Source organism: Schistocerca piceifrons, chromosome X, assembly GCF_021461385.2.
Source record: "Schistocerca piceifrons isolate TAMUIC-IGC-003096 chromosome X, iqSchPice1.1, whole genome shotgun sequence".
In the NCBI taxonomy this organism is placed as follows: domain Eukaryota; kingdom Metazoa; phylum Arthropoda; class Insecta; order Orthoptera; family Acrididae; genus Schistocerca; species Schistocerca piceifrons.
The window spans coordinates 445784706-445806018 of NC_060149.1; the positions used below are offsets into that span (position 1 = coordinate 445784706).

The following is a 21313-nucleotide window of genomic DNA, read 5'->3' on the forward strand; positions in this document are numbered from 1 at the left end:
AGAAACCGAGTTAAATCGTGTTCACCTTATGTCGGATATAAGCGACAGAAGTGTGATAGTTACTCACCAGGTCCTTGTGGTACAAGGAGAGCCCCTACCACTTCAGGGCCGTTGGCGCGGTGTGCCACCACGGTAATCTCTTGCATGGGAATCCAGTTGATGTTGTAGTTGTTGTTGTTGTTGTTCCCACCGTTGGCTATAGCAAAGAGCAAATTTGCTTAATACCTCAATCCGACAAGACAGTGGCAAGCACTGTTACACGAAACACATCAGCAGTATAATGCAATTTGCAAGCTAATGTAATGCATATCGAAAATGAGTATATACTGTAATTTACTGACCTTTGTGATGAATATGCCATTAAAGCTAAAATCATCAAAACAATCAATATGAAGCACTCTACATAGTGACGTTCAGTGGAAATTGTTCTGGCTATCCTCCATGAGAAGTGATACAATATACTCTGTCTTATTACTAAGCTAGTTGGTAACGGCAAAACTGTTTTTCATCGAATGCAGAGTCTCTGATTTTCTTGGGTCTTCGAAAAATGACTTGAATACATAGAACTAATACTGTTTCGGACAAGAACGACGACCTACATTCTGAGTTCATGTATCTGGGAAAGGTGTCCCAGAAGAACGGCTATACTGAACGAAATATTAAGTTGACAATCTCTAAGAAACGAAAAAACAGAAGTAGACATCGTAAGATTATCAGCCTACAGCACTCCATCCTTTCTCCAGAGCAGCAATAATAAAAACAGGAATATTCCAGGACGGACAAGGAACTCCATCTTTTTCTGACCACCGAAGAATATTAAAGAGATGCTGCACCCAATAAAGGCTTGGTCTAAGTGTTCCTGGTATTTATAAAATTGGGCAGTCTATGCGTACGACTTCAGTGGCCTGCACACAGCACCGACGCGACATTAAATATCCCAATTTATATAATTCTGCTGCTTCAGAAGATAGCATAATAGCCGTCCGGTGTGGCCGAGCGGTTCTAGGCACTACAGTCTAGAACCGCGCGACCACTACGGTCGCTGGTTCGAATCCTGCCTCGGGCATGGATGTGTGTGATGTCCTTAGGCTAGTCTGGTTTAGGTAGTTCTAAGTTCTAGGGGACTGATGACCTCAGAAGTTAAGTCCCATAGTGCTCAGAGCCATTTGAACCAGTTTGTTAGCATGATAAACAAACATACGATTACGTTTCACGAAACGAAAATCTTATCCCATGCATCTACCTACTGTGAATCTCGTAGTCACTACTACTGAATATGTTTCAAATGGCTCTGAGCACTATGGGAATTAACTTCTGAGGTCATCAGTCCCCTAGAACTTAGAACTACGTAAACCTAACTAACCTAAGGACATCACACACATCCATGCCCGAGGCAGGATTCGAACCTGCGACTGAAGCGGTCGCGCGGTTCCAGACTGTAGCGCTTAAAACCGCTCGGCCACTCCTGCCGGCCTAGTCACTGCTACTCGTGGATAATTTGTGGAAAGGTATATTACAATCTGCGAATATGAAAGTACAAAGATTCTCATTTGAAAGTAACTGCGAAAATTAATGTATGAAAACATAGGATTACGGATACCGTAAACCAAAGCGGGAAGAAGACTAAATATGCTGAAGCGACGAGGAAGGATACGTTTCTCAACAAAAGATAGCGAAAAGTAACGATGCTGCTATATGTAAAATGTAGGAAAGATGAACGATCTACGTGGACTGTAATTTCATTTCATGGAGAAAGAAGAAAAAGGTAAAAGTGTTGGGTAACTTAGAAAAAAAAATGTTTTAAGGATAAATATGCCTCTTGTTATACTATATGACTTACTAGTTATTCTTTTCGGGTGGTTGACTGACCGGTAGAGGGGGGGGGGGGGGCAGGTAGGAGAGGTAAGGGAAAAAAAATGAGGTCACCAGTCCCTCGATACAAGAGTGGTGCATCCGGAAGAAGAGACGTTCACTGAGAACTTTTTCTGATCTAATTGGGAGATTCGTAACAGTAAAGGAGATAAGTCTAAAAACGTAATGGATAGCTTGTGTACCTTCGATAAAAGAAACAAGATGAAGGAGATAGGGAAGTCACAGGTGGGCGTCCCCAGGACTCTGCACACGACACAAAGTTCCACCCACAGCTGTCCGATCCTTGGTCCACTACAGTCAAGTGTGCCAACTGTTCAGCAAACTTCGACACCCAGAATAAAAAACTGGGTGCAGCAGAAAATAGGCAAACGGAATCTAACAGCGATTAAAACAGAGTAAAAGAGGGATGAAGAAGTAGCCTGGTAGTAGGGTCGGGGATCCCACGGACCTAGCATATGGCGGGAGGCGCCTCAACACCAGCCACCCTGCTCCTGCTCCCGAGGTAGATTAAAACCTTATAACTGAGAATTAAAACCACTTTCACGGAGAACACTGAGAACTACTTGAACCATTCGTGAATCGTTCGCAGTATTAGAGCCAACAAGTCGGGAAATCCAGCCGGCCGCTGTGTCCGAGCGGTGCTAGGCGCTTCAGTCTGGAACCGCGTGACCGCTACGGTCGCAGGTTCGAATCCTGCCTCGGTCATGGATGTGTGTGATGTTCTTAGGTTAGTTAGGTTTAAGTAGTTCTAAGTTCTGGGGGACTGATGACCTCAGATGTTAAGTTCCATAGGGCGCAGAGCCATTAGAACCATATTGAACCGAAAATCCATACTGAGCACGGAGGACCAAAAGAAGAAATGTAGGAAGTGCTATGTCCCCTCCCTGCAGGTGTATACCTCTTAATCTCTGGCGTGGTCTAATCTCCGTGGTCTTGTGTGCCACCAGTGTTCAACAGCTGTTCCGTGTCTTGTCCTACAGGTTAGTCTCTTTACTGATTCATCAGTTCTTCCAGCATAATCTGCAGACAACCATCCTTTCAAGCAGTTTACAGAGTATGTTGGTCGGGCTAATAGGCTGGTAATTATCGAGAGCAGTTGGGTTCTTGCCTGGCTTAAGGATTGGGACATCTATGACATCTCGCCAATGCAATGGGAAGACACCTCAGAGCCAAAGATGGCTGAAGGCCCTGAACAGATGTTGCCTTTGGAGGACATTCAGGTGTTGGATTACCTGATAGTGAACTGAATCAGGGTCTGGGGCTTTGTCATGGAACGAGGCAAGAGCCTGAAGTTGTTCCCAGCACGTGAGGGGGTCACTGTAGGATTCAGGTGTATGTAACGAGAATGGGATACATCGGATGAACAGGGCACTGTCGAATGACGATTGCATAGGAGACCAAGAACATGATGGCAGAAGATCGCCACTGTAGCAAGGAGACTGTCTACAAGACAAGTGCGAAAGGCACTGGTGGACCGACACACGCCACAATGATGAAGTGGGTCTAACATTTTTAAAGCTGAAGGAGCTGCCACACCACAAACCCGACAACCGTACACGAACTGGGGCGAAAGCAAGGCCCAATAAATACAGCTAAGAACAGCACGATCTGCACCCCACGTTATAGGCTCCTAAATAGCAATCGGACAGAGTGGTAGCTCATGTAACAGCAGAGGCATACAAAGGCCAACTGGCTCTGGAAAATGTGATAGTCGTCTGTTTGGCAGTGGCAAAGAAACGAAGGCTCACTGGAAAGTGGTCACTGTCACAAAACTCATTGTGTAGTGACTAATGCAGCGAAGCCACAAAATTAGGGGAAGAGACGGTTAGACCAATATCTGAAAAGATGCCATGATTGGCACTGAAGTGGTTCGGAGAACCATCATTGAAGAGGCACAGACCATGATCTGCAAAAAGCTGGTCGTTTACAAGATCCCTACAAGCTGAAGTGGTAGTCCTCCGACCCCCCTCCCAGGGGTGGTGCGCATTGAAGTCCCCAAGCAGGAGGAAAGGAAGGGTGTGGGCGTTGGTGAATTAATGTGGTCAATTAAACATAAGTAAATGGCTTGGATGAACGTAGGCAAACGTTGCAAATGGTAATCGCTGAAGTCATTTGCACTTGCATCGTTATTGCCTCCAATAGCTACGACGAGCAATCCATTCACCGATAGCATCGGTATGAACCAATGTGCAGACCTCTCCAGATGCCCTCTCGGGACCAGCACAGTTCTGACAAGCATGGAGCGTTGGAGAATAAATGGTTCAAATGGCTCTGAGCACTATGCGACTTAACTGCTGAGGTTTTCAATCGCCTAGAACTTAGAACTAATTAAACCTAACTAACCTAAGAACATTACACATATCCATGCCAGAGGCAGGATTCGAACCAGCTACCGTAGCAGTCGCTCGGCTCCAGACTGTATCGCCTAGCACCGCACGGCCACTCCGGCCGGCGCGTTACTTTCGTTTTGCCTTAGGTTACAGTACGAAGTAATTATGTTTTCTATATCGAGATAAAAGTTATTCTTTGATTGCTAGCAGCTTCAATACTTCGCTGGGCGAAAGGAATATTTGACGCATTTGTTTATTTCTTTTTATCATTTCACAAAGAGGTCACACGCCGTTTATATGCATACTCCTTATTCTATCCTGTACGAGTGTGAATGGGGATGAATGGAAGTCAAATGTAGCGGGAGCATGGACCAAAGGGAACAGTTTAGGGGAATAGCAGTCAGTGCCAACTAGAATAACGGCAGGTAGGCCAGCGCAGCAAGCAAAGATGATAACAGGCACGAGGGGAGGTTTTAAAGTTGGTGCGGGGGTGAGGTGAGTCTTCCCACCACCGCGTTTGAATAGGAGCGTTGGGCGGATTTCGGCGCGTGGAGAGCACTGTGGGGCTAGCCATGAGACGGACCGGACGCGGGAGCACAACAGCTCACAGATTTGGTGAGATAAAACTGAGGTAACATGGCTAAAAAAAAATTCACGACATGGTATGCTCATAGTACGCATTCAACATATCTTCATCGGTACAGGTTACGGTTTTAATTTATTTGCAATAGTTCTCTCGGAAATGTGTTTGTAAAATTTGCTTTGTGGTAGTGAGCATGCAACAGGAACCATCAGTTCATGTAGCTATTTCCCAAGTTTCAAGCTTCACTTTTAGCTAAATGAGTGCAGTTTGCGTATCATATGGTAGATCGAGAAATCTCTATCGCGAAATTTAATTATTTTTGGTACTTTCTCTGTGAGTTTAGTTCGCATTTCACTTTGGCGCCAATGGTACAAAATCCGATAAAGTGGTCAGTTCTCGAATTTTCACTATGCTTACAGTTGTTTTCAGTGACATATTTAACCGTTATTAGTGTGCTACTGTGCATTTAACTAAATATTTTATGAATTTGAGGTAGTTTCTTTGATCTCATATGATCGACCACGTGTTGGCGCCCTCAGCGTAGCACATGCTTTATAGCCTAATAGTCGTTGCTACAAAGCAACTTTCAGCATTCAAAGCAAATTAATCAGTTCACCTAACAGCATTCGCTGATTATACCAGAATAAATTCTCATTCTTTCTTACTTTCGCGATGTTGGAAAGTGAATCCAGTGCATAGCCAGTACCGTGCACCTGCCTGATAATTGCGTTCCTGCTTGCACGATTTCGTCACGTATTTCCTCACCGACAAGCCCTACCGTCTGAGCTCGTGGAGGGGGAAGAAGGGAGAACTGCGAACACGTAGTGTTTAAATGGCACAGCAGTCATACTGCGCACGACTTGGTTTTATATTTAACATCTGTCAATAACATAGATAACAAACTAAACAATTTTTCTCTATTATTCTATTATTATTGGCACGCTAAGGACATAGTATAATTTTTATCTAGTACAAACTGTCGGCTCATGGACAGACACAGACAATTTCATAGAGTTTCGCATTCAGGTTTCACGTAATCGTGACTTGTTTAGTTTCATAATGGAAAAAAGATCTTTCACACAAATATTGCACCACTTTTCCACTCGAAATTGCACCACTTTCAACTAAATCGGCAAACGGTCACGAAAAAGGATTAAAGGCTCACACTGTTCTCAAAACCTTTATAAAAACTATCCTTGTAATTCGTTAGAGGCCGCAAAGAATTCTTCAAAACAAGCATTTTCTTTGACACCACTGAGCTAAGGTAACTGGACTGCCTTTGTCAGAATGTGTCACTTCTACAGCGCGAGTTTCTTTCTAAATGCATCCCCATCAAATTAGAAATAAATTACAGTATCTTGCCATGCCTTCCTTTCGGCACTGGGCAATCAAGTCCACTTAAAATGCGAAATTTGCAATCCATTCCGGGAGTTCTGATTTTCGTTCTTACACTCCTTTTTCCTTCATAAATTCAGCAATAGCGAGTTTTAAATAGAAAAATCGTTCCTTACATGCCCCTTGGCTAAACCATCGTATTTTGCAGCGATATATGACGTCTCCATACGCTTCGTACAGTTCCACTGAAAACGGTTGCAACTGACAATGGCATAATGCGTGCAAATTCAGAAGTTTTACTATTCGTACCACCAATTTCTTCACGCGCTCTATGACTGTCGATTTAGCACAAAGTGTTTTTTTGATGTACAGAACTATGACTCCCGTCTGTCGATCGTTGTTATTTTCTGCTCTTTCAACATAACCTAAATCTTTTAATTCCTTCTGCATCGTACTATAATGTCATTTCATAGCAAATATGCAGCACCCGCCCCTTATGAGAAGTGACAATTCTCATTCATCTCTCGTTCTCTCATTCTCATCCATTTTAAAGGATTCGATAGTTCGCTAGACTGTCTCTTTTCATTCAGACAGCAACAGGACCTGTGAACATCCTTTGCACCACCCACAAATAGCGAAGAGTAAACGGCTCAGACACCACGACTCGAAAAAACACTGACTGGAGTGTCATTACGACACCAGGAAGAAAGACGATACCATGTAGTTGTCTTCTGACGAATGACAGTGAATGCTGGTTGAACTGAAGGCGCCTATTAGGAGAAAAAACTGAGTTATGGCTAATTTGAGTGGTGACGAAATCTTTCATCTTCTGCATCACCAATTATTTGAATTCATTAACTGTCCTAATGCAAAGGGGAGAATCATTTAGAAACAGATATGGAGGACAACACTGATGCTATCAAATATAAAGCAGTCCTCTGGAAAACTCACTTCGAAGACCATGACATGGAACATTTGCTGTAACTCAATGCAGTCATTTGTGGGCCAGACATGACTGACTACGATACAGCAACTGAAACATTTCCTGGTGAATCCTCAAACACATTCTAAAGCATTAGAAGACGGATTTTGATTTATTGTCTAATATTCTAGCTTTTGGCTGCTTATGTACCTCATTACTTCCCACTTTGGCTGAATGATGTATAGTGTAGTACCCTGATCAACGACCTGTTTGTCCAATCCACGAATTTACAAGATTTGTATTAGATGTTACCCTAAGAGCAATATTTTCGACTGCACAGAGAAGCCGCTTTTTTTTTCTTGTTGCGAAATTGACGAAGTCCCACCAACGTTCAAATTCAACAGATTTTAGTCTGCGTAGCTCCATGCTTTTGACTATACCACGAACCACAGTTACAGCTACATTACATACTCTAAAACAAATACTAGTATAAACATAATAACTTGATGTCAAATACCCGGATGTAAGATTTTTGTAGCTCTCCTCGCATCTAATGTATTTATTTAATCAAGTTATAAAACTTACTGCTTTGGTAGAAAAATAAAAAGTTGAAAATAAACACAAGTGATATACTCTTCCTTATAATACATGCTGCAATATTTGCCTCTTACAAGTAGTTGCACTGTAATACAAACACGTCATCCTAAGTTTCGCGCGTGTGCAGCCTTCGAGACATTGCCTTCTCACACACCTGATCGGAATAGAGCACTGCTGGGGAAAGCCAGAACGCCGAGTCGGTTCGGTTACGCTCACAACGTTCCAATGATAGTATCAACAGAATGTAACACCTCAGTTAAGCTATCCAAGACAGAACACGACGGTAACAAGAGTGGATAACGAATATTAAAATGTACTTTCCGGCCGGCCGGAGCGACCGAGCGGTTCTAGGCGCTACAGTCTGGAACCGCGCGACCGCTAAGGTCGCAGGTTCGAATCCTGCTTCGGGCATGCATGTGTGTGATGTCCTTAGGTTGGTTAGGTTTAAGTAGTTCTACGTTCTAGGGGACTGATGACCTCAGAAGTTAAGGCCCATAGTGCTCAGAGCCATTTGAACCATTTTGTACTTGTCTTTTGCTAAACCGTAAGCATCAACTTTACACATCTTACACCGTCCAGCCAAAAAATTCCGAGAGTGATTCCATTCCTGGAGTATAGGTGGCATCCGTGCAGTAATTAGGGTGGCAGTTTGAACTAACAACTGTAAACACCAGATGCGCATGCGATGCAGCATTGTGAACACTCATTGTTAAGCAGCGTTCGTGAGGCCGTAGTGTCTCAACATTGTTTTGTCACAAATCAGAGCTATTGAGTATCTCTAAATCAAGTGTTGAAGACATTCTGTAGACTGTTATGATTTTGCCAGGACTCCTTACGAGATGCGTGGACATCTGCCGTGACTTGATTCAAAACCAGAACACGGACACTGCATTACTGGAAAAACATCATCTCGGGAGCAGAGACTAGATGATGTTAATACGAACATACCACAAAACGATGAAGTTTAGAATTTCTCATAAAGGGTCACTGCTAAGCGACAGTTAATTTAATGTGACGTGCGAGCTGAACAACAGTTTCAGATGGCTGTATGAACGTTCTGTGCGTTGTACTCAAGTAACGAGATACTGGGTATAATACCTGAAGCACAAAGCCACCATTTTAACTTTTCTGTAGCTTTTATTAAGCCAGTCTCTAAACTTTGTGGACTGATGGGTGTGTATTTCAGATCCAGTAAGTTAGGAAGAGTAGGAACACACACACTGTGGGGAAAAAAGTCATTGGAACTGGCATGCACATATACAGATTCCAGTTGTATCGTGTACATACGGTATAAAAGGGGAGCACATGGGCAGAGCTGTCATTTGTACTCAGGTGATTCATGTAAAACAGTTGCCGGCTGTGGTGGCCGTGCGGTTCTAGGTGCTGCAGTCCGGAACTATGGGACTGCTATGGTCGCAGGTTCGAATCCTGCCTCGGGCATGGATGTGTGTGATGTCCTTAGGTTAGTTAGGTTTAAGTAGTTCTAAGTTCTAGGGGACTGATGACCTAAGATGTTAAGTCCCATAGTGCTCAGAGCCATTTGAACCTTTTTTTTTTTTTTTTTTTTTTTTTTTGTTAAACAGTTTTCGACGTGATTACGGCCGCACTAAGGTCATTAACAGACTTGGAACGCGGAATGGTGGCTGGGGCTAGATGCATGGGACATTCAGTTCCAGAAATCATTAGCGATTTCAATATTCTGAAATCCACAGAGTCAACAGTGTGCTGCGAATACCACAATTCCGGCATTACCTCTGACGATGGACAATGTAGTGACTGACGGCATTCCTTGAACGACTGAGAGAAGCGATAGTTGCGTAGAGATGCCAGTGCTAACAGACAGGAAACACTGCGTGAAATACCCTCAGAAACCAATGCTGGTGGTGCGATGAACGTATCCGTTAGGTCAGTGTGGCGTAATTTGGCGTTCAAGAGCTATCGCAGTAATCGCCTAACGTGAGTGCCTTCACTAACAGCATGACATCACCGGCAGCGTCTCTCCTGGGCTTGTGATGATATCGGTTGGATCCCAGACTTCTGGAAAACCGTGGCCTGATCAGATGAGACCTGATTCCAGTTGTTCAGTATTGATAGTAGAACTCTTGACCCCTCCCAATGCCAAGAACCCAAGTCATCAACATCGCATTGTGGAAGCTGATGGTGGCTCCGTAACAGTGTTGGTTGTGATTACATGGAGTGGACATAGTGCTCTGGTCCAACTGAAACGATCACTGACTGGAAATGGCTATGTTTGGCTGCTTGGAGAACATTTGAAGCCATTCGTGGACTTCATGTTGTCAAAGACGCAGTTTTTATGGATGACAATGGGCCATGTCACTGTGCCACAACTGCTCGCTATTGGTTTGAAGAGCATTCTGGAAAATTGGAGCGAATGATTTGGTCAACCAAATCGAGCGGCATGAATCGCATTGACCATTTATGGCACATAATCGAATCTTCAAATGTGTGTGAATTCCTAAGGGACAAACTGTTGAGGTCATCGGTCCCTAGATTTACACACTACTTAAACTAACTTATGTTACGAACAACACACACACCCATGCCCGAGGGAGGACTTGAACCTCCAGCAAGAGGGACCACACAGTCCGTGACATGGCGCCTCAAACCACATGGCAACTCTGCGCAGCGAGACATAATCCAGAGGACAATTCGTGCACAAAATTGTGCAGCGAGAACACTTTTGCAATTATGGACAGCTTTAGAGTCAGCTTGGATCAGTACTTCTGCAGGGAACTCCCAACGACTTGTTGAGTCATGCCACGTCGACTTGCTCCATTACGCCGGTCGAAAGGAGGTCCGAGAAGATTTTAGAAAGCATGCCATGACATTTATCACTTCAGTATACAGTGGATTCTAAGAATGGTTCCGATATTCAGTAATTTTTATTCGCAGATATTTATCAAAACAGTCATTAGCAGAATGCAACTGATACTATTTAGGAACATGCAACTTACTACAGAACTTAAAGGAAGGCGTTTAAGAAGAAGATTGCACTTTTGTAATCCGTATACCCATACGTTTGTTTTTACAATATTTACGGTTACACGGATTTTTTAGTTCCTTTGTGCACACCTGGAGATAAATAGTAGAAACGGCTGATTTACGGCTCAAGTGACACAATCGGCCCCTTGGGATGCCTAGTTGTTGATGAAAGGGGGGGGGGGGGGGGACATCAGAGGCAACCTGTATACAGGGCGTTTCATAATTCGTTGTGAGAAGTGACCCGAGTGAAAGTATACGAGATAACAGAATTAAATACGTTCTAGTAAACATATCTCCGTAGACGAGACGTTTCAAAGTTAACTGCGAATGTGTTATTGCGAACCGCCACTGACATCAGTAACAAAAATTGTCCAAATGAGTAGAAATGTATTTCAAATATAAATTTATCCATCAAACTGGACTCTATTTTCACCCAAAGACTACCTTAACAACAAACACAATCACAGTTCAAGACGTTATATGCTACAATTTACAGTACTGATATATAAAGAAAAGTCGTTGTTTAACATTGTTACTAAAAATCTCGGAAAGTACTTAACCAATTTACTTCGAATATACGCGCAATACTCCAATGAACATTGGAACAGACAGAGTCTATATAATTTTTTAATATGATTATTATATAAATAAATGTGTAATGTGTAGAGAGGACGCTTTCTTACCACGAGTATCGAAAACTGCATGACCGATTTTCTTCAAATTTTCACAAAGTACTCTGATAAACATTCATACACAGATAGGTTACACTTTTTAAACAGCAATGTACGCGTCTTCCGTCAAACCGACTGCGAGAAAGGAAGTGGCGCGCTGTGCTCTGCTGTGAATATGTGCTTTTTTTTTTTAACCAAAACTGTGGGCATTGAAACTATTAGAGAAATCGTTTCTTCCATACATATGGTTTGCAAGATAAGAGGCAAATTGTATTTATGGCTTATCAGCTTATTATTAGAATACTATTACGGAATCTGAATTTGTAAGAACAACGAACAAGGCTCAAGGTCAGAGAGAGTGGGAGGAGTTGATGGACAGAGGGCAGAGGGATGAAATGGACGTAGAGGGGTGGAAAGGAGGAGCTGGTGAATGAGAGGAGGGTGGATACAATGGACAAAGAGAAGGGGAGGAGGAAATTCATTCAAGGTCAGTATTTAACCTGCCACGTGTCCACACATGCATACAGGCCAATTGCATGCCTTAAAAATGGCGGGAAAACCAACCACTCCGCTTTTTTCTCGAGAGCAGTAAAAAGACTACAGTCAAGTTCCACCTCCCCCTCGCCCCTTTTATCACTATTGCAATTCTGAGAGTTTCATCATTGGTGGTTTGTACGTCTTAGTGAAAGGTTTTTCATGTGTCTTTACTTAATATTTTTGTTTTTAAAAGACCAATGTCCTTTAACACGACACCGCCAGAAATAGTGGACCAGGACAAGCAAGTGTTTGAGTTTCTATTGTCTGCACCACCACAACAGCAGCATCTCACAGTAGCCCACCAGATTTATCATACCTACCATTCGAGTCTCCTTCATACCAGCAGCAGCAGCAGATACCTGAACTGTGTGTTCAGGAAACGTGGCAGGAATATCCACAGCAACCATCAGTTTTTCCTCAACATGCCAAGCTGTAATTAAGTGGTTCCAGAGTATTGCTCTTTGCCAATACTTACAACATGCCTTCCAGCAAGTCGAAAGTGTGTGAACTTAGAACCAGATGGTGACTGATGTAATAACGGAATCTGAAAGTGCTCAAAACGCTGGTGCTAAAGTGCAGGATGCAATATGAGTGGGACTATTTACGTGCACTGGAGTCAAAAATTAAAGTAACAAACAGCTGTTTCCCCGTCCTGTGTCTAATTCACGATACAATCACACAAACTGTCAACAGATGTCTGTACGATCGTGTTCTACATGGAAAATGGCATTTCAGTCAACGGGAAACAACGCCAATGATGATATCAGGGCACCTGTCAAACGGAGTGCTGTTTGCCAGGTAGTCCCACATCCACAATCGCTGTGTACACAGTCACAGATGGTGCAATATGGCACAGAGAAGATGTCTACCAGACAATCTGAGGTCAAGGGCTCCAACGTTAGGCGGGTTATGGAGCCCCTCAGGAAAATAGCGGGTAGGTCGGGGAAGAATGCCAGTGTGCACTCGGTGTGCTTGCCGGGGGGTCTCGTCCGTAATGTGGAGGAGGCCCTTCCGGCAGCTATTGAACGCACTGGGTGTGACCGGCTGCAGATAGTAGCACATGTCGGAACGAATGACGCCTGCCGCTTGGGTTCTGAGGCCATCCTTGGTTCCTTCCGGCGGCTGGCTGATTTGGTGAAGACAACCAGCATCGCACGCGGAGTGCAAGCTGAGCTTAATATCTGCAGCATAGTGCCCAGAGTCGATCGCGGTCCTCTGGTTTGGAGCCGTGTGGAGGGTCTAAATCAGAGGCTCAGACGACTCTGCGACTATAATGGTTGCAAATTCATCGACCTCCATTATTGGGTGGAGAACTGTAGGGCCCCCCCTAGACAGGTCAGGCGTGCACTACACACCGGAAGCAGCTACTAGGGTAGCAGAGTACGTGTGGCGTGCACACGGGGGTTTTTTAGGTTAGAGGGACCCCCTCTTGGGCGAAACGATAAAATACCTGACGGCTTACCAGAGAGGACATTATCATCGTTGATAAAGAACGTCCGTCCTCAGAGACCAAAAACAGGAAAAGTTAACGTAATATTGGTAAACTGCAGGACTACCCAGGGCAAGGTTCCTGAATTAGTATCTCTTATTGAAGGAAATAGTGCGCATATAGTATTAGGAACGGAAAGTTGGTTAAAACCGGAAGTGAACAGTAACGAAATCCTAGACACAGAATGGAATATATACCGCAAGGATAGGATAAACGCCAATGGTGGAGGAGTATTTATAGCAGTAAAGAATTCAATAATATCCAGTGAAGTTATTAGCGAATGCGAATGTGAAATAATCTGGGTTAAGTTAAGTATCAAAGGTGGGTCAGATATGATAGTCGGATGCTTCTATAGACCACCTGCATCAGCAACCATAGTAGTTGAGCGCCTCAGAGAGAACCTGCAGAACGTCGTGAAGAAGTTTCGTGATCATACTATTGTAAGAGGGGGAGACTTCAATCTACCAGGTATAGAATGGGATAGTCACACAATCAGAACTGGAGCCAGGGACAGAGACTCTTGTGACATTATCCTGACTGCCTTGTCCGAGAATTACTTCAAGCAGATAGTTAGAGAACCAACTCGTGAAGCTAACGTTTTAGACCTCATAGCAACAAATAGACCGGAACTTTTCGACTCCGTGACTGTAGAAGAGGGTATCAGTGATCATAAGTCAGTGGTTGCATCAATGACTACAAGTGTAATAAGAAATGCCAAGAAAGGAAGGAAAATATATTTGCTTAACAAGAGTGATAGGGCACAAATCGCAGAATATCTGAGTGACCACCATCAAACGTTCATTTCTGAGGAAGAGGATGTGGAACAAAAATGGAAAAAATTCAGAAACATCGTCCAGTACGCCTTAGATAAGTTCGTACCGACTAAGGTCCAAAGCGAGGGGAAAGATCCACCGTGGTATAACAATCATGTACGAAAGGTACTACGGAAACAAAGAAAGCTTCATCATAGGTTTAAGAGTAGTCGAATCATAGCTGATAAGGAAAAGCTGAACGAAGCGAAAAAGAGAGTAAAGAGAGCAATGAGAGAAGCATTCAACGAATTCGAACATAAAACATTGGCAAACAATCTAAACAAGAACCCTAAAAAGTTTTGGTCATATGTAAAATCGGTAAGCGGATCTAAATCCCCTATTCAGTCACTCGTTGACCACGATGGCACCGAAACAGAGGACGACCGAAGAAAGGCAGAAATACTGAATTCAGTGTTCCGAAACTGTTTCACTGCGGAAAATCGTAACACGGTCCCTGACTTCAGCCGTCGCACGGGCGCCAAAATGGAAAATATTGAAATAAACGATATCGGAATTGAAAAACAACTGCTATCACTTAGTAGCGGAAAAGCATCCGGACCAGACGAGATACCCTTAAGATTCTACAGTGATTATGCTAAAGAACTTGCCCCCTTTCTATCAGCAATTTATCGTAGATCGCTGGAAGAACGTAAAGTACCTAGCGACTGGAAGAAAGCGCAGGTCGTTCCCATTTTCAAGAAGGGTCATAAATCAGATGCGAATAATTATAGGCCTATTTCGCTTACGTCAATCTGTTGTAGAATAATGGAACATGTTTTGTGTTCTCGTATTATGACGTTCTTAGATAATACAAATCTCCTTCATCATAACCAACATGGATTCCGCAAACAGAGATCATGTGAAACTCAGCTCGCCCTATTTGCCCAAGAAATTCACAGTGCCGTAGACACTGGCGAGCAGATTGATGCCGTATTCCTGGACTTCAGGAAGGCATTTGATACGGTTCCAAACTTACGTTTAGTGAAAAAAATACGAGCTTACGGAATATCGGACCAGGTTTGTGATTGGATTCAGGATTTCCTAGAAGAAAGAACACAACATGTCATTCTTAACGGTTCAAAATCTGCAGATGTAGAGGTAATTTCGGGAGTACCGCAGGGAAGCGTGATAGGACCTTTATTGTTTACAATATACATAAATGACTTAGTTGACAACATCGGTAGCTCCGTGAGGCTATTTGCAGATGACACGGTTGTCTACAAGAAAGTAGCAACATCAGAAAACTCGTACGTACTCCAGGAGGACCTGCAGAGGATTAATGCATGGTGCGACAGCTGGCAGCTTTCCCTAAACGTAGATAAATGTAATATAATGCGCATACATAGGGGCAGAAATCCATTCCAGTACGATTATGCCATAGGTGGTAAATCATTGGAAGCGGTAACGACCGTAAAATACTTAGGAGTTACTATCCGGAGCGATCTGAAGTGGAATGATCACATAAAACAAATAGTGGGAAAAGCAGGCGCCAGGTTGAGATTCATAGGAAGAATTCTAAGAAAATGTGACTCATCGACGAAAGAAGTAGCTTACAAAACGCTTGTTCGTCCGATTCTTGAGTATTGCTCATCAGTATGGGACCCTTACCAGGTTGGATTAATAGAAGAGATAGACATGATCCAGCGAAAAGCAGCGCGATTCGTCATGGGGACATTTAGTCAGCGCGAGAGCGTTACGGAGATGCTGAACAGGCTCCAGTGGCGGACACTTCAAGAAAGGCGTTACGCAATACAGGGAGGTTTATTATCGAAATTACGAGAGAGCACATTCCGGGAAGAGATGGGCAACATATTACTACCGCCCACATATATCTCGCGTAATGATCACAACGAAAAGATCCGAGAAATTAGAGCAAATACGGAGACTTACAAGCAGTCGTTCTTCCCACGCACAATTCGTGAATGGAACAGGGAAGGGGGGATCAGATAGTGGTACAATAAGTACCCTCCGCCACACACCGTAAGGTGGCTCGCGGAGTATAGATGTAGATGTAGATAGGAAGAATGGAAGGAGGAGTCGAAAACTCTTGGAGCCCGATGACTTAACGTGAATTTTTCTGTTCTTTCCCGGATGAGGCGATAGTTCAGAGAGACTGAAACTGTGTAAGGTGTCAAACAAATAATACACCTTACACTGAATTCGTGAAACAGTTCCGGTTAACTCGAAATGTCACATGACATAGTTACGTGAAAATGTGTCAATTTTATTGATAAGTGAAGCAAATTAACAAATTGACATTTCATGAGTATAAACCACTAACACACATACAAGTAATATCATGCAAGTAATTTCCCAGTCCCAAGCTATGAGACGCATTTCTGAGGGAAGGAGAATTCTTACAAGTTAATGCCCATCCCACATTCAGCTGAAACTTTCACAGCACGACACCTAGCGTACACAATGAGATGCTGGAGCCACTGTGTAGGCCGCCAGCAAAAGCATCCATGGTCCCTGCTTTTAACGATGAGACTTCGGGAAACCTGTTTACAGGAGCACAGCGGGAAATGCCAGATAAACGTGCGGAGAAACCCAACTCAAAACATTGGTGACTCACTGTAGTTAGCCATCTGTGTTTAAACTCACATGAAAGAAAAGGCTGCTTATCTCAGTATTATGTAGCAGAAGTTAAACTCTGCCCAACAGAAGAAACGACGCCTATGATAGGCTACAAAACTCTAGTGGGTGGAGTCATAGCAAGTACAAATGCTCTGATTGGCAAGAAAGAAAATGCGTGGCCACCAGCTTTGATATAGGCAAATTGCAGACAGATTAATTGGCTTCTTCTCTTGCAGTATTTGTGCAAGATGACTCGCGCCATCCTGAGACGATTACAAGAGTCATTATGTGAACACTTGTTCACAGCCTCGTCTTAACTCATAAGGAGTTAGACTCCAAAGTCTCCTAGTATGGAGAATCGCACTGAGCCTTGACACTTAATGCTTGCTAACGATTTGAGACAACGACGTATGCACTATTCCAGCCAAATGGCGTGTACCATGCCAATTAATTTAGCTAGGAAATAATTAGGAGTCTGGGCTTCACCAAAGATGTAGGAAATGTATCCAACTGGCGTTGAACAGTCGACAGAGACTTAGGACAGATACTCAGGTTCACAGCTCGTTCCAACAGCAGCCACTGTCACCACTGAAGGAAGGTAAACATGAGTGCTTGCGCTACGTCAGCAAATGATATTCAATTGACACTCAGTTCTGCGATCGTCTCCGTCTTTCCTAATTTTAGCACATTCATCCATGGCCTGTAGTTAAATATATTCACGACTGTAGGGCTTAAATGAAGCGGAAGAGCAACATACACAGTTTAACAAACAGAATTTATCAACCATGGTAGAGTGCTTTATACTCTTAAGTTATGGAATTTTTTTAACTGTGTACTTCTTTTTGATTGCTCTTTACCGACCCCCATTCAATTTTGGGTATTTCCGTTGTGCATTTTAGCATAATTGAAATCTGTGGCCCCAATTGCATTTCATTTGCTCGTATTTTATCGATCCCCAAACACTGTCATGAATCATCTTACCATTAAAGAACCTTATAACAGTTAGGAACTTCGCTTCACAGTTGTCAACCGCAATATCTTACCATCCTGTACGTAATTTTGCTATCATTGTTATTTCATGAAGTCATACTTAGAATAAAAATAAAACTCAATAACGAAAATCTAAGATTTTCATTTTCGCTAACATACAGTTATGCCTGAACCCGTACACTAATTTCTGTTAGCGATAACGTTTCCTTTACGGGCGGAGTAGTGGGATCGACATTGAAATTATTGCCTGATGGCATCACTGTCCATACTGCTGCACTCTTCTGAACTCCGCATGCGTGAGATGGTATCTTCCTACCTTATAGGCCGTAGGTTCAACTCCAAATCCCTAACACACTCACAGAGCGTCCTTGCACAACTGTGGTAGGAAGATAGATCAGAACCAGTCTCACATGTGTTAGATAATGGCGACCCCTCCAGTATGGTAAAGTAATTACTAGGACAAAAAGAATATCCTCTTTAAAAATGTATGCAGTATCCCCATAGTATAGTTGTAACGACATTGTTAGCTTTAAGTTTTTGTTGCAAGCGCACAAGTGGCCGACACAGCTTTGGTAAGTGGGTTCTATCCCAACTGGTAAGTGACAGTCGTACAGCCTTGTTATTGTGTTAAGGGAACTAGAAACAGTAGAGAAAGGATGAAGGTAATACGTTTATGAAGCGAGTATGGCCGTATGATCGCATGATTACGCCAAGGAAACCTGCTTTCTCCGATCGCCAGACAAATTCAAAAAAATCGTATTAATGAGTTTTATCAGATGTATAATTTTGGAACACGTATTATGTTCGAGTATAACGACTTTTCTGGAGACTAGAAATCTACTTTGTAGGAATCAGCATGGGTTTAGAAAAAGACGGTCGTGTGAAACCCAGCTCGTGCTATTCGTCCACGAGACTCAGAGGGCCATAGACACGGATTCACAGTTAGATGCCGTGTTTCTTGACTCCCGCAAGGCGTTCGATACAGTTCCCCACAGTCGTTTAATGAACAAAGTAAGAGCATATGGACTATCAGACCAATTGTGTGATTGGATTCAAGAGTTCCTAGATAATAGAACGCAGCATGTCATTCTCAATGGAGAGAAGTCTTCCGAAGTAAGAGTGATTTCAGGTGTGCCGCAGGGGAGTGTCGTAGGACCGTTGCTATTCACAATATACATAAATGACCTTGTGGATGACATCGGAAGTTCACTGAGGCTTTTTGCGGATGATGCTGTGGCATATCGAGAGGTTGTGACAATGGAAAATTGTACTGAAATGCAGGAGGATCTGCAGCGTATTGACGCATGGTGCAGGGAATGGCAATTGAATCTCAATGTATACAAGTGTAACGTGCTGCGAAGACATAGAAAGATAGATCCCTTATCATTTAGCTACAAAATAGCAGGTCAGCAACTGGAAGCAGCTAATTCCATAAATTATCTGGGAGTACGCATTAGGAGTGATTTAAAATGGAATGATCATATAAAGTTGATCGTTGGTAAAGCAGATGCCAGACTGAGATTCATTGGAAGAATCCTAAGGAAATGCAATCCGAAAACAAAGGAAGTAGGTTACAGTACCCTTGTTCGCCCACTGCTTGAATACTGCTCAGCAGTGTGGGATCCGTACCAGATAGGGTTGATAGAGGAGATAGAGAAGATCCAACGGAGAGCAGCGCGCTTCGTTACAGGATCGTTTAGTAATCGCGAAAGCGTTACGGAGATGATTGATAAACTCCAGTGGAAGACTCTGCAGGAGAGACGCTCAGTAGCTCGGGACGGGCTTTTGTTAAAGTTTCGAGAACACACTTTCACCGAAGAGTCAAGCAGTATATTGCTCCCTCCTACGTATATCTCGCGAAGAGACCATGAGGATAAAATCAGAGAGATTAGAGCCCACACAGAAACATACCGGCAATCCTTTTTTCCACGAATAATACGAGACTGGAATAGAAGGGAGAACCGATAGAGGTACTCAAGGTACCCTCCGCCACACACCGTCAGGTGGCTTGCGGAGTATGGATGTAGATTTAGATGTAGATGTAGAAGGATTGACACGAGCTGTTTTAAATAGTTGTTTGAAAGCGGAATGCCTGATTCCTTTGTTCACTATTACGCTCCTCATTTAGTTGGCAAATCCCGAGATGCGCTGGGCCAGCTGCAGAAGCGTCACCATAAGAGGATGTGTAACCTCACAAGATTTCTGTCGTATGCTGTAATCTGATCCATTTACAAACACAATGAGCGCATTTGTCGGATGCAAAGCGAATGCGACCTCCCATGGCCTGAGGTGCCGTAGAGGGTAAGAAAGGCTGAGTTCAGACGTACCACTTCAGTATCAACGAGGGTAAATGAAACGGACTGCAGTGAGATTTTCCCAAATTTTCCTGTAATAGTGAAGCAGTAACGATCCAGAACCTGCACAATACACAAACGACGATGTTATTACTACTTCCCACGCCTCTCAAGTACTAAAGAGGATCATGTTGAAAAACCTGTCTCACTGCTAAATACTCACCCAGAAATTCCTGAATCACTAGGGGCCATTCTCATAATTTTGACTGAGCAGCGAACACAGCACTATTTGAGAAAGAAATGCTTAGCGGCCGTTTCTTGATCCGGTGAATTACGCCACAAAAGCAGTATTCAGATACAAATTTGCACTTTCGGGCTAGAAACATTAAAGCAAAGTCTGTTACAGAGTCTCACAAACTTTTAAACGAGTTAGTTTCTGTTTATCAATAAAGACCAGTTCGGTTATAAGCATTACGTGCATGATTAGTGCGTCCTGAGTATATCTGCATAATTTTTTTATGGCTGTGTACGCGTCCTATGTGATAAAACTACCACGTTGTTCCACAGCACAAATGACACGGTCACGTATCGTGAAAAATCTTATTGATATCTTTAAAGCAGCCGTTAATACAGCACGGAAAAGTAGCACAAATTCTTCGCAGCCTTAATGGATTCAGACCCTCGGTTTTTATCAGACGTTATTTGAGCGCAAACATCAGGTGTGACCACAAAGAGCGACACCCATACCTGCTCCGAGTGCAGTTATCCGTTAAAAACGGAATGAAATTTGAAGAAAACCTTTCAGCATTCTATTGTAAGCAAATTCTCATAGAAGTAGGGAATCACAATATTCGCTGCCACAACATGAAACGGACACATATAGCTAATACAACAATATTTATTTTCAACTTGGTGTTTGGGAATTTTTATACACTTGGTATACGTAAATAATTCATATGCGTACAAACAAACTGATCACTTCTCATTTCTCCTATAAATGCTTTGTGGAAGGTATCTTCCTGGCGACTTTGGCCAGGGTGGGCAGGCAGTGGAGGAACAAGCGCTGTTTTCTCCATTACTCAGGTACTTTTTTAAAGTGTCATTTAAAGAAGCATCGCTCGATTTGCAAATGGCAGACGACTACTTATCTTAACAGGCAGAAATTCTAGGTCAACCCTCTGGCACTCTGACAGTACGGACGCTAGAGGACAAATAATAGTCGACGTTACAAACGAATGTAATCTTTTCGTTTAAAACAAATCAGCCCAGCCACCAAATTACCACAGAAATAGTAGAGTAGG

At 43.1% G+C, this 21313-nt stretch overlaps 1 protein-coding gene across 1 annotated transcript in view; it reads right to left on the reverse strand.

Moving 5' to 3' along the window:
- Nucleotides 1-21313, reverse strand: part of LOC124722411 (collagen alpha-1(I) chain-like) — a 193558-nt gene that overhangs the window by 137505 nt on the left and 34740 nt on the right. The window contains exon 5 of the mRNA XM_047247579.1: nt 68-196. Coding sequence (XP_047103535.1) covers nt 68-196 — 129 coding nt within the window. The remainder of the gene's footprint in view (nt 1-67; nt 197-21313) is intronic.